This window comes from Pleurodeles waltl, chromosome 8, assembly GCF_031143425.1.
Source record: "Pleurodeles waltl isolate 20211129_DDA chromosome 8, aPleWal1.hap1.20221129, whole genome shotgun sequence".
NCBI lineage: Eukaryota > Metazoa > Chordata > Amphibia > Caudata > Salamandridae > Pleurodeles > Pleurodeles waltl.
This window is the reverse complement of record NC_090447.1, coordinates 254,282,092-254,296,327: the sequence shown is the minus strand read 5'-3', so window position 1 is coordinate 254,296,327 and position 14,236 is coordinate 254,282,092. Positions and strand designations below refer to the sequence as shown.

Below are 14,236 nucleotides of genomic sequence, written 5' to 3'. Positions count from 1 at the left end.
AGACTCTACAAAAACTGTGAGTAAGACGTCGAGATCAGAACTTAAAAAAGGAAAGGCCCAGGGGACGCCACTGCCAACCGGCCATGGCTCCACCCAAATTCTCGGTGACCAACAATCGGCACCGAAAAAGGCCCATTCAGTGTCGAGATCGTCCGACTTCGGTCGAGACACCGGCACGCAGCCTCCTCGGGACCGAGAGAGTGCTAAACAGAAGCATCGACACCGAGAGTTCGGTGTCGACACGGATCGACGCCGAGACAGTGGCGCCGAAGACCATAGAGGCCAAGAATTTTCAGCACAGAAAAAGAGGAAGGTTACCTCGGAGCCGAAAAAACAATCAACAGGGTTTTCGGAGCCGAAAAAAGCGACATCAGACCCTGTTTCAGGCTCCTATACTGAAGAGCATTCTATGTCTTCACAAATGAAGAAACATAGATTTGAACAAGAACTGCAATCCACTGACGTGGATCACACGCAAAAGCGTATCTTTATTCAGCAGGGGACTGGGAAGATCAGTACCCTTCCACCTGTCAAACGAAAGAGAACGCTTCAGTTTACTCCTCAGCAACAAACAGCACAAAAGGTAACACCTCCTCCCTCGCCTCCACCTGTAACTCCGGCTTTGCCAACTTACACCCCGTCACATTCGCCAGCTCACACCGCCATGAGCCACGATGACCAAGATCAGGATGCGTGGGACTTGTACGACGCACCAGTGTCTGATAACAGCCCAGACACATACCCAACTAGGCCATCACCACCGGAAGACAGCACAGCCTACTCACAAGTGGTGGCTAGGGCAGCACTATTCCATAATGTGGAACTACACTCGGAACAAGTAGAGGATGATTTTTTATTTAACACCCTCTCTTCAACCCACAGCTCCTACCAAAGCCTGCCGATGCTCCCAGGCATGCTACGCCATGCAAAGGACATTTTCAAGGAGCCAGTTAAAAGTAGGGCAGTGACGCCTAGGGTGGACAAAAAGTATAAGGCGCCTCCTACGGACCCTGTATTCATCACCTCTCAGCTGCCACCAGATTCTGTGGTGGTAGGGGCTGCCAGAAAACGGGCAAATTCACACACTTCTGGGGATGCACCTCCCCCAGATAAAGAAAGCAGGAAGTTCGATGCAGCCGGGAAGAGGGTTGCTGTCCAAGCAGCAAACCAGTGGCACATCGCAAATTCACAAGCGCTGCTAGCGCGATACGACAGAGCCCACTGGGATGAGATGCAGCATCTCATTGAACATCTCCCAAAAGATCTGCAAAAAAGAGCAAAACAGGTTGTTGAGGAGGGTCAAAACATTTCAAACAATCAAATACGCTCCTCCATGGATGCAGCAGACACGGCCGCAAGGACCATTAATACGTCGGTTACCATCCGTAGGCACGCATGGCTCAGAACGTCTGGATTCAAGCCAGAAATTCAGCAGGCAGTGCTTAACATGCCAGTAAACGAAAAACTTCTGTTCGGTCCGGAGGTCGACACAGCCATAGAAAAGCTCAAGAAGGACACTGACACTGCCAAGGCCATGGGCGCACTCTACTCCCCGCAGAGCAGAGGATCTTATAACACCTTCCGCAAAACACCTTTTAGAGGAGGGTTTCGGGGTCAGGCCACACAAGCTAGCACCTCACAGTCTGCACCGCCCACCTACCAGGGACAGTACAGGGGAGGTTTTCGGGGCCAGTATAGAGGGGGGCAATTCCCTAGGAATAGAGGAAGATTTCAAAGCCCCAAAACCACTACCAACAAGCAGTGACTCACAAGTCACTCACCCCTCCCACACAACACCAGTGGGGGGGAGGATACGTCAATATTACGAAGCATGGGACAAAATAACTACAGACACATGGGTCCTAGCAATTATCCAACATGGTTATTGCATAGAATTCCTGCAATTCCCTCCAGACATACCACCAAAATCACAAAATTTATCAAAATACCATTCACAGCTTCTAGAGATAGAAGTTCAAGCACTACTGCAAAAAAATGCAATAGAATTAGTACCAAGCACACAGATAAACACAGGAGTTTATTCACTGTACTTCTTGATACCAAAAAAGGACGAAACACTGAGACCAATTCTAGACCTCAGAGTAGTAAACACATTCATCAAATCAGACCACTTTCACATGGTCACACTACAAGAAGTGTTACCATTGCTCAAAAAACACAACTACATGACAACCCTAGACCTCAAAGACGCATATTTCCATATACCAATACATCAATCACACAGGAAATATCTAAGGTTTGTATTCAAAGGAATACATTACCAATTCAAAGTATTGCCATTTGGTTTAACAACCGCTCCCAGAGTATTCACAAAATGCCTAGCAGTAGTCGCTGCACACATCAGAAGGCAGCAAATACATGTGTTCCCGTATCTAGACGACTGGCTAATCAAAACCAGTTCGCTCACACAATGCTCAAACCACACAAATCAAGTCATACAAACCCTCTACAAACTAGGGTTCACCGTCAACTTTGCAAAATCAAACATTCTGCCAAGCAAAGTACAGCAATATCTAGGAGCCATAATAGACACGACAAAAGGAGTAGCAACGCCAACTCCACAAAGGATCCAAAATTTCAACAGAGTCATTCAACACATGTCTCCAAACCAAACAATACAAGCAAGAACAATACTACAGCTCCTAGGCATGATGTCCTCATGCATAGCCATTGTCCCAAACGCAAGACTGCACATGAGGCCCTTACAACAGTGCCTAGCCTCACAGTGGTCTCAAGCACAGGGTCACCTTCTAGATCTGGTGTTGCTAAACCGCCAAACTTACCTCTCGCTTCTATGGTGGAACAGTATAAATTTAAACATAGGGCGGCCTTTCCAAGACCCAGTGCCACAGTACGTAATAACAACAGATGCTTCCATGACAGGGTGGGGAGCACATCTCAATCAACACAACATAAGAGGACAATGGAACATGCATCAAACAAAACTGCATATAAATCATCTAGAATTATTAGCAGTTTTTCAAGCACTAAAAGCTTTCCAACCAATCATAACCCACAAATACATCATTGTCAAAACAGACAACATGACAACGATGTATTATCTAAACAAACAAGGAGGAACACATTCAACGCAGTTAAGCTTGTTAGCTCAAAAAATATGGAAGTGGGCAATCCACCATCAAATTGGTCTAATAGCACAGTTTATTCCGGGGATCCAGAATCAGCTGGCAGACAATCTCTCTCGAGATCACCAGCAAGTCCACGAATGGGAAATCCACCCACAGATTCTGAACACCTACTTCACACTCTGGGGCACACCACAAATAGACTTATTTGCAACAAAAGAGAACGCAAAATGCCAAAGCTTCGCGTCCAGATACCCACACAAGCAATCCCAAGGCAATGCCCTATGGATGAACTGGTCAGGAATATTTGCTTACGCTTTTCCTCCTCTCCCTCTCCTTCCTTACCTAGTAAACAAATTGAGTCAAAACAAACTCAAACTCATTTTAATAGCACCAACGTGGGCAAGACAACCCTGGTACACAACACTGCTAGATCTGTCTGTAGTACCACACATCAAACTGCCCAACAAACCAGATCTGTTAAAGCAACACAACCAACAGATCAGACACCCGGACCCAGCATCGCTGAATCTAGCAATCTGGCTCCTGAAATCCTAGAATTCGGACACTTACAACTTAGCCAAGAGTGTATGGAAGTCATAAAGCAGGCCAGAAGGCCATCCACTAGACACTGCTACGCAAGTAAGTGGAAAAGATTTGTTTGGTACTGCCATCATAATCAGATACAACCACTAGACGCAACTCCAAAACATATAGTAAATTACTTGCTCCATTTACAAAAAGCAAAGCTAGCCTTCTCTTCTATTAAAATACACCTTGCAGCAATATCTGCATACCTGCAAACTACCTATTCAACTTCCTTGTATAGGATACCAGTTATCAAAGCATTCATAGAAGGGCTTAAAAGAATTATACCACCAAGAACACCACCTGTTCCTTCATGGAACCTAAACGTGGTTCTAACAAGACTCATGGGCCCACCTTTCGAACCCATGCACTCTTGCGGAATACAATTCCTAACCTGGAAAGTTGCCTTTCTCATCGCCATTACATCTCTAAGAAGAGTAAGTGAAATTCAAGCGTTCACAACACAAGAGCCTTTTATACAAATACATAGAAATAAGGTCGTCCTACGACCTAATCCAAAATTTTTACCAAAAGTTATTTCACTATTCCATCTAAATCAAACGGTAGAACTACCAGTTTTTTTCCCACAGCCAGATTCTGTGGCTGAAAGAGCACTACATACATTAGATGTCAAAAGAGCATTAATGTACTACATTGACAGAACAAAAAACATCAGAAAAACTAAGCAGCTATTTATTGCATTCCAAAAACCTCATGCAGGTAACCCAATATCAAAACAAGGTATAGCCAGATGGATAGTTAAATGCATCCAAATCTGTTACCTTAAAGCAAAAAGACAACTGCCCATTACTCCCAGGGCACATTCAACAAGGAAAAAAGGTGCTTCAATGGCCTTTTTAGGAAACATCCCAATGCAGGAAATATGTAAGGCAGCCACTTGGTCTACGCCTCACACATTCACCAAACACTACTGTATAGATGTGCTATCCGCACAACAAGCTACAGTGGGTCAAGCTGTATTAAGAACTCTATTTCAGACAACTTCTACTCCTACAGGCTAAACCACCGCTTATGGGGAACTAACTGCTTACTAGTCTATGCATACCATGTGTATCTACAGCGACAGATGCCATCGAACTGAAAATGTCACTTACCCAGTGTACATCTGTTCGTGGCATCAGTCGCTGAGATTCACATGGACCCACCCACCTCCCCGGAAGCCTGTAGCAGTTCAGAAGTTACCTTCAATTTTGTACATTTGTATATATATTATTTAATCCTTTAATAGGTACATACTTACATTTTTCATTGCGCGGGCACTATTACTATAGTACAACTCCTACCTCACCCTCTGCGGGGAAAACAATCGAAGATGGAGTCGACGCCCATGCGCAATGAGCACAGAAGGAGGAGTCACTCGGTCCCGTGACTCGAAAACACTTCTTCGAAGAAAAACAACTTGTAACACTCCGACCCAACACCAGATGGCGAGCTCATGCATACCATGTGAATCTCAGCGACTGATGCCACGAACAGATGTACACTGGGTAAGTGACATTTTCATTTCAAATCCTGGAGACGTGGATAGGGCAGTAGCAACATTTGGGATATATGCAAATTGCAGGTCCCCTTTCAATATTAGATTTTAGAGTGAATCAGATTGCCCAACAGTACTGAACAGTTTAAATATAGTGTGGAAGACAGGTGCTTATATCTAGCTTCCGAACTCCCAGTATGTGAGAATCCTGCTCCAGCATGGAGTTTACCTGAAAAAGATTTAGTGAAAGCATATGGGCGTGGCCCTCACCATCTCCTAGCATCGGCTCCTAAGTATCCTGTGGAGCCCACATCCTTTTCTAATGTTTTTGTTGCCCAGCATGGACTAAAACAATCCCATAACCACTTTTTTATTTTTACTGAAGACTTTTGAGTACTGGTTTCCAAAGTGAGCTGGGTTCAAATAAAATCAGTGCCCCCTTTAACTCATGCTGAGGTTCACATGACCTCAACCAGGGTTTAGCCATAAGTCTGCAACATGTTTCTGTACACAGAAGCATGACAAAGTGTGTTAGCGAAGTTGCCCATTTTCTTATGGACCTAAACATTTGAGCTCGCTCCTTATATCGATGACATTTGTACTACCTGCCATTTTTGACATTGCCGGTATGAAAAGAATAAAAGAAGTGTGTGTCTCTTAGCCAGCAGTAATATCTAAAGCCCAGGCTTTCTACAGTCAGATATCCATTCACCAAGCCCCATACCTGTGCAAATTCTCACTTTCATGATAGAATGTTTTAGCATTTCTCATCTCCTGCTTAAAGTCCATTGAGCATGATGTGGGTTCTTCAACTGTTGCACCCAAAAAACAGGTAAGCTAAGTGCCATAGTCAAATTTTATTTTAACCCGATTGTCCCACGACAAACCAGTAGGTACGCTGAAAACAGTTAATCTGGACCTGTGGCACAAGCCATTAACTTAGTCATTTATATGTTCACATTGTGGCTAGTGATGATCATATATTAAAAAAAAAACAGCCATGGAGCTTGTGGCCGGCATAGTTAGACAACTTTTAGGAATAGAAATGGCGTTTAGGTATACTTTTTTAAGGCAAGTGCATATATAGTACATGCGTAATACGCATTTTTGGATCTGATGCTTGGTAGAAAAATTGAACGTAAAGCTGCCTTGATGATCTTTGTTCCTTCTCCGAAGTCATCCTTTTGAGTAAAAGCAGCTTTCCCTAAAGGATATTCTCCAGGTGGCAGACTGAATCCAGACATTTTTTACCCCAGTAGCTCACCAGTGTCTCAAGGGAAGACACCACCCCCTAACCACAACCTTACCTGTCAAGAAGGGGACAACATCAAAGTATGTAAGGCACCACCTGGCATTATCATTTTTTCCACATCTCACCGATGTGGGTGTTTAGCTCTTCACAGTGATCACTGATAAAATTCTTGAGCTTCTAAGTGTTTTCATTAAATGCCAGATGTTAGTGTGCAAACCCTTTTACAGATGCCACATCAAGATGTCCATGACATACCCACATGACATATGCATGTGGTGTCTGGGCTGTGAATATGACTCCTCTGCCTGGTAATCCTCTTCTTTGAATCATCCAAAGGCCATCAGAGAATGGGAAGCCAAACTATTTGGTTAGGACCATTCCCCTTCTCCTTTAGGTATGTCACCTGACAAGAAACAATAGCCCAAACAGTCATCCAACAAAGCACACCATAGGATGGAGAATCTTCTTTCTCCAGAAAACGGTCCCCCTCCTTGTACAGTTTGGAACTTCAGCTACTCTCCCTAATGCAGAGGTCTTCCTCATTGTCTGAGAAAATTCAGATGCTGAAAAAGATGAAGCTGGAATTCCAGGCTAAATTTGCTCTCCTCTCAAATGTCAAGGAGTTTCAGAAGGGCTATATCTTCAGGACATCTCCGGTATCTTGCTGGGCCACTCCCAAGGGTTTTGATGATTCCAGCAGCTCCAGCGTAGGTGCCTGTTTTTTTGGGGCTCTGGCCCTAGCACTGCTCCAGACAAAGCTTATGCCTTCATGTGCCCTTAAAGATGATTTTAACGTCTCCTCCAAAACCCTCAAAGTTGGCGATATTATCCTAGGGAAAAAAAAGTTTTGTTCTCTTTTGATGCGTTGTCTTTGGCAGAGCACCTTCTTAGAGGCCAGTGATTTGCCTGTATGTGTAAACGTTCAGGTCCGACTCGGATGCCCTAGTCACTCCCTATTGTAGCCATACAGAGGATGATGATTCAACACCAGTTAAAAGGGTCTTGATACTTGTTAAGAAGGGGATATCCTTTACTCCTACAGGCCTCCCTTCAAAGAAATATCTTAGTTCATTTTGGTACAAAAAGCACGTGTAGTTTTGAAGTTAACTTCTCCTGTCACTGAAGTCACATTTAACATTTGGTGATAGTGTTGCTGTTTTCCTCTGCAGTATCCACTATCTTTAACCAAGGCAATTTTGAAGCCTCTTTACTGCCTGTGAGAAAATAATTCTTGGGCTCCGTAATCTAGAACAAACCAGCATGATGAATCTGGTCTCCTCCCTGTGACCAAAATCTCTTTTTTTCAGATCCGTCTCTGGAGTACCCTGTGGTAGTGTCTTATGCAAAATGTACCCTGAATGCCATTCCCAAGGCCTCTAGTTATCAAGACTCTAAATGAATGCACTTTGTGGGATGGAAAGGCTTTGATCCAGGGAGGCTGCTAATTCTCACTGCGAATGCCATGTGCCTTCTAGGCCTCTGTCAATGCCCGAAAAGAGCTGGTGAATCTGATCATCAGTTTACCTCGCAATATGAAAGAGACCTTTTCTGATCTGGCGTTGGTGATCTGAATGCTTCATACCAAATCTGCAAGTGCACTCTAAACTCTGCATCCACCCTGGCTTCATCCTGGAGCATGGCTGTCACAGTACATTGCCAGACGTGGATGCGCTTCACAGTTTTTTCAGGAAATGTCCAAGCAATGCTCATGAACCTGTCCGTTGATGGGTAACAATTATTTGAACCGAAGGCAATCTCCTCCCTGGAATGCTACAGAATCAACTGTACCACAGCATACTCATTGAACCTGACCTCCATTGTGAAACAGTTCCACCGGCAGTACAGGAGGTTGCATGGCTACTCGAGGGCATAGCTGTCCCAACATTCAAACCAATTTTTAATACATCAACATGTTACTGCTCCTTTTGTGGCAGGTGTGGATTTGATTTGACACTACTAGAAGCATCAACAGCTCCACTCCTTGCCATTTTTCTCTTATGCTTCTAAAGCCCCCTGACTTATCCCACAGTACCATCTTGTAGTGAGGTGGAGAAGTCCCATTTCTTCACCAGTTGTGAGACAATCATAGTGAATCAGGGGGCCATTTAGCATGTCTGCAAGGGCTATGTCCTACCTCTGGACGTCCTCTTTTCTGGTGGTAGAAGTTCTTTCCCGGCTGTAAATAGGGGTGTAGGAAGCTGGGTTCTGGTTGCAGCATCCTTCCTTCCCACTCACATTTTGCCTGTCTTTTGATGCAACTCAGAGCCAGTGTTCCTTCCCCAAAGCAAACAGCTGGCCACTTGGCCCTCTAAGTGACCAGGTCCTGTAGCACCTTTGTAAGTGGTACCTCTAGAACCTAGGGCCTACGTGCTGCAGAGAGTCTCTAAGAGCTGCAACACAACTTGTGCCACTCAAAGGGACACAGGACCAGCCTCATGGCAGACTGCCATTGCAGGCTGCATGACAAGGTGCTCCTTAAAAGTGAAAACACAACATGGCACATACTGTGTGCCATGTCTCCTAAACACTTCAAGTAATATTTGTAAGTCATCTCTACGGCAAGCCTTACAGCCCGAAGTCAGGATGCATTATATTGCATGTGTTGGCCTCTCTTCAAGAGCAGATATGCCCCTGCTATGTCTTTGTTGATTCTTAGTCATAGCAAGTGAACAGCAAAGCCACTTTAAATTCCCCAGCTACATGATGGCTTCTTTGAAGATAGGGATGTTTGGTATCAAACATCCTGTATTAATAAACCCTCACTGATTCCAGTGAAGGATTTGTTAATATGTTCCCAGAGGGCAATTTAGAGGTTCCCCCTGAAAAACCACCAACTTCTGGTGAGCTCACTGACAAGTTCTGGCCAGTCTGCCACCAACAGATTGGAATCAATCTGAAAACACCCTGCCCCCCACCCAAGGGTGAAAGAGTTCGCTCTCTGGAGGTCAGAAACAAAGCATGTCCACCCCTACCCACAGGATGACCGGGGTTCCAAGCCAGGGAGCTTCAAAGATTCTCACCACCTTTAACATTTAGATCTGGCCTTCCTCAGAGGAAGATGCCAACCCACCTACCCTAGGGCCCATCTGGCACCTGGACTGGTGGGAAACTTAGCTATGCAAGAGGCATGTCACATTTCTGTGCTGGACACACCCCTAGGAGAGCTTCGTGGACACACAAGGAGTGGACAAGGAGCTCGATGAACCCGGAAACCAAGGAGCATGACTGACTTGACGCCAACCCTGATGGACTGCCTGCTGCACCCGACACTCATGGAGCAACTGGCCTGATGCGCCGCTGCAGCCTCCAAGAAAACGGGAGAGCTGCCAGTGCTTCGCAAATCACTGGGAAGAACTCCCTTATAGTATGGGAGCTGCTCCCCTGCACTTAAAGCAAGATCTGTGGGGACTGGGACTGCCAGAAACCCAACACCGGAAATCACCACTACACCCAGGCTGCTTAGCCTGAGCTGAAGTGGGCCAACAATGTCAATGTGGTCCCCAGGCCCTCTAGAGATGACTCCCAACCTGAGCTCACCCATAGTGGACTTCAAGATGGCGTCTGCAGCCTGTTTCTGTTGATACCTCTGCAACTGCGAGCAACCAGGAGACAGAAACACAACACCTCTGCACCCGTCTGCCCTGGACCAAGGAGAAGAGGACTGTGGGTGCCCACATGTTGCCCAACTTCATGAGACCTGTGCCCACTTGTAGGCTTGGTCAGACTGGGCCCGCAGTCCACGCCTGCAGACTGTTTCTGTGTGCCCCCCTGCAACTGCGAGGTACTTCAGCAAAGGACCCGACACCAGAAGACCCCACTGCACCCGTGCCCTACAACCAGAGAAGGAGGGGACGGACAGTGTCCACACGTGCCTGAGGACCTCAAGGGTCGACCCCCACCTCCCGGGTTCACCAGGACTGACCTTCCAGTCATCCCTGCAGCAACTTTGTGACCAGACTGTTCTCCACTGAAGTGAATGGGACACCCAACACCATAACACACCTCTGCACCAGGATGCCCCAAAGTCTCCCTAGGTGACCTGTTGGTGTGGCCTTGAAACTTGCCCCTACTCACCTTAGGTTCTGTAGATCAGTCCTGTAAGTCACTCTGAAGTGTCCGAATGCATTACGTTTTTACCCCATAGGAAAACATTACCGCACTCAAAGATTGCACTCAGTGTCAACTTCTGAAAATCTATACCTCGAAAAGTACTTACCTGACTCCAATGATCTTCTATGAAAATTTATATAAAATTCCGTTTTTTTTTTTTAATGAATTGTCAGGTTTCTTTATTAACTGTGTCTCACTTACTGTATGAGTGTGTCTTAGATGCTTAGCACTACCATCAGATATGCCTAACTGCTGGACAGCATGGCCCCAAAAAATAGTAGAAGCTATTTCAGTTTGGTAACAAAAAGTCTGATGGATGCAGATTCCATAGCACCCTTCCTCCTTCTCTGAGTGTTAGTGCCATTACTAATAAGATCTCAGGGCAAACCTTCTTCTGGTATATTATTCTTGTCATCGATGCTCTTTTGGTTCCTGTTTGCACTCCTCAGTGAGTGGTGGAAAAAACACCAGGAAGTGACACCAACATGCCGGTTGGCACCTTATATACTACAATTCCATATCCTAGTCACAACTGAAGCCCTGTGGAGCAACCTTGCAGCACTGCAAAAAAGTTTCTAGACCCAGTTTGAGGTTTGGTGGATATTCATAACTTGAGAAATCTTGGGGAAAATGTATCCACCAGACATATCATTACTGAAAGTAACTTTTTCTTATATCTTAGGAAGACCAAGATGATGATGATATGCTGGAGATGAAGGAAGGAATGTGCACTTTGTATAGAAATGTACTGACATGACAGTATGCGGCCGCACGTAAAAAGCTCTTGAAGACCAGCAAAATTAAATGATTCATAGAGATCATCAAGGTGGCCTTGTGCAAATTGCGAGATTTTACTTTGATCTAAAATATAGGGAAGCCAGTGGCAGTGGGTGGCTGCATTTTGTTAATTATGCAAAGGATCTAAATGTAATACTAGACAGCAAAGTGGCCATTTGTTGACAAGGTGACACAGTGAGATAATAGGTGAAATGAAATATCTCTGTGAACTGCACATAGTGGAAATGTTGACATACGAAATCCAGGACCAATAAACGAAGCACTGTTAAATTGAATGAGAACTACTGATATTGACAATACTTAGGCCCTACTTCACAAATGGTTGTGTGTACTTTGGGGTGCTTAAAAGGATTTTTAAAAATTGTATTTTCTGAATTGTCGCAGAAGCTGAGTAAGTACAATTTTAGATCCTTAAACTGCATTTATGGCTTTGTATAATCCACTGCTCTGGGATTTACCAAAGCCCTATGTTTTGGCTTCGGGTAGAAAAAGGGGAAATGTTGGATGCTATAGATGCCCATTCACAATGTACTAAACACCTGCAAACCTGTAGGTTTTCTGGTGTGCTGAACATTTGCATGGCAGCTTACACAATTTAAACACCCTTAAGGTTGCACTTAAAAGGATTAAAGTAACTGTTTTGAGATCAAGTACTATCAAGTTTTGTAGATGCGTGGAGTAAGTGGCTTCTCCAAAAAGTAGAATTTTTTCTGATTTTAGGGAAAAACGATACATTGAATGTGTGATGCAAATTGTAGCCCTAAACCCTGTGTTACCAGCACACGATAATATGTAACACAGTGTATTATAAGAAGCTGTTGGTAAAATGCAGGTGCTAGTTTGTGAGAAATAAGACTTTCTTACTAGTGTATTGGTAAGACACAGTTGACCATATTTGTCAGGTGTGTTTTCCACTATGTGAAAAAATACAACAAATCTTGAGCCTATTTTTAGAATGTACAGAACATAAGGGGCTGAATTGCTTAACATACACAGAAAGTTAAAAAGAACCTGGTGAATTTACTCTCTAACAATAAGGTTACCATATAGTTCGCACTTATTTTAAATATCTCTTTCAGTAAACACAAATCCTCCATAGGAATCTTTCATTACTCACTCACTGTTCTTGCAGAAGTGCGTTTCAACTATAGCACTCTATTCCTGCTGGAAAGTATATTGGAGAAATGAGATGGAGTTAAATCTGTGACTAAACAGGGAAGTGTCTTAACTGTGACATTCACTTTTGGAAAAACTTTTCATACAAAGTTAACTAGCTTTTTAGCATCCTTGGACTTTGTCTGCTGTACATTGTGTTTTGTAAATTTAAGCTAAGCTGAAATGGAAAACCAAGAATGGAGCTCTGAAATAGAGTGCTAAGATTATCTTCAGAGGTTGTGGAACCTTTAACTTGTATATTTGGGCTGTTACTCTCTGCCCCCATGTCCCCCCATCCCCCTTTTTTATATTTTCAGTGCTCTATGAAATGTATGAATTATATACTGTTGCAGACGAATTTGACAAGGAAACCGGTCAGGTGCTTAATGGAATGGATACCTTGCCTCCTGATTTAAGGGACTATGTGAAAGAAGACAACCACTGCTTCGAGCGAGAAATTGAAGAATGGAATGCTGATCAGCTCCGAAAGGCACAGGAAAGAATGGTGGCCTCTCAGCCATCCCAGGATCTTACACCTTCTGTCACTGCAGGTTTGTGTGTGTGTTTTGGGAGTTGTGCGCTTTATCATGCGTACAAGTAAAAGTGATATCTCATATAACCTGATTGAGCAGGGAATGATGGGGCTGCATGGGCGGCTTTGCATCTCTATTTCCACCACTTTTAGTGATATTTGACATTCCGTTTGAAAGGTATTACATTTAAAAGTTAAGTGTCTACTATGCCAGTTGAATTTGTGGAGTTACACCCTGGGCATCGATTTAAAAACATTACATGATTATATCTGCTCTTAGGATGGACTTTGACATGACAACCTGGCAAGTTAATCTTTTGCCTACTAAACCATTTTGAGGCAAAAAGGTACTTTTTCCTGTTACTTTTGGAAATGAAATATATATTCAGATTAATTTCTGCCTAGTCCATAGCTTTCTCTCTTGTATTCGCTGCCTGTTATGTCCCCATCCCCCAGTGTTGCTTCACAGTTATAAAAAAATAAAGAAAAAATTGAAAAGTCAGATCTTAAACTGTATAATAAACTTGATCTTCTTGTTAATTTCAGATCTAAAAGCTCAGTCTACTTTATAAATTCATGATTAATGTACATAGGTCACTTGCGCTAATAAAAAGTCCTGCTGTGGCAAACAAAATAATGAACCGCACTACCTATGCCAACACGTTTTCCGCAATCCTCATATATCATTTCTTCAGTGGGGCCAAGGTTTTCTTTCCAGTCTGTTTAGCAATTCAATAAACATAAAAATGGAAGGTTCAAATTATGCAGATTTGTGTTTTTAAATGACTACTTTTTGTTTGCCTTTTTTTCTTTGAAATAGTGTACATATCCACTGGTATTTCATAGTTTGTTATAACTTCTAGTACTGTAATTGCTACTTGTAGGTTAAATTACTCAAAGAATTTGGCATGGTTACAGACTCGCTGCTGCTGTTACAAATCGAAGCTAGATCATCCTTTGTATTACGTAAATAGTATAAGATTTGACTTTTGAGCGTCTTCTTTTATTTTTGTGGTATGAAACCGTTCAGTGCAAGTATATTGCAAGTTCTTTGAATTTGGAGAGCACTGTGCAGGTCTGTTTACCACATCAGTGCCCAATAACCATACTGTACGTTTGAAAAACAATCAGTTCAGATTATATTTTCCTCACCTTTTTTGATGGGCTCACATTGCATCTCTTGATTATAGCAACAC

General features: G+C 43.6%; 1 protein-coding gene across 5 annotated transcripts in view; it reads left to right on the top strand.

Moving 5' to 3' along the window:
- Window positions 1-14,236, top strand: part of USP25 (ubiquitin specific peptidase 25) — a 465,144-nt gene that overhangs the window by 241,712 nt on the left and 209,196 nt on the right. For 3 of the 5 annotated variants that reach the window (XM_069204108.1, XM_069204111.1, XM_069204112.1), the window contains one exon: window positions 12,862-13,059. In XM_069204108.1, the coding sequence (XP_069060209.1) occupies window positions 12,862-13,059 (198 nt within the window). Of the gene's footprint in view, window positions 1-12,825; window positions 13,060-14,236 lie in introns of all 5 variants that reach the window. The other 2 variants (XM_069204107.1, XM_069204110.1) reach the window with 1 other exon arrangement.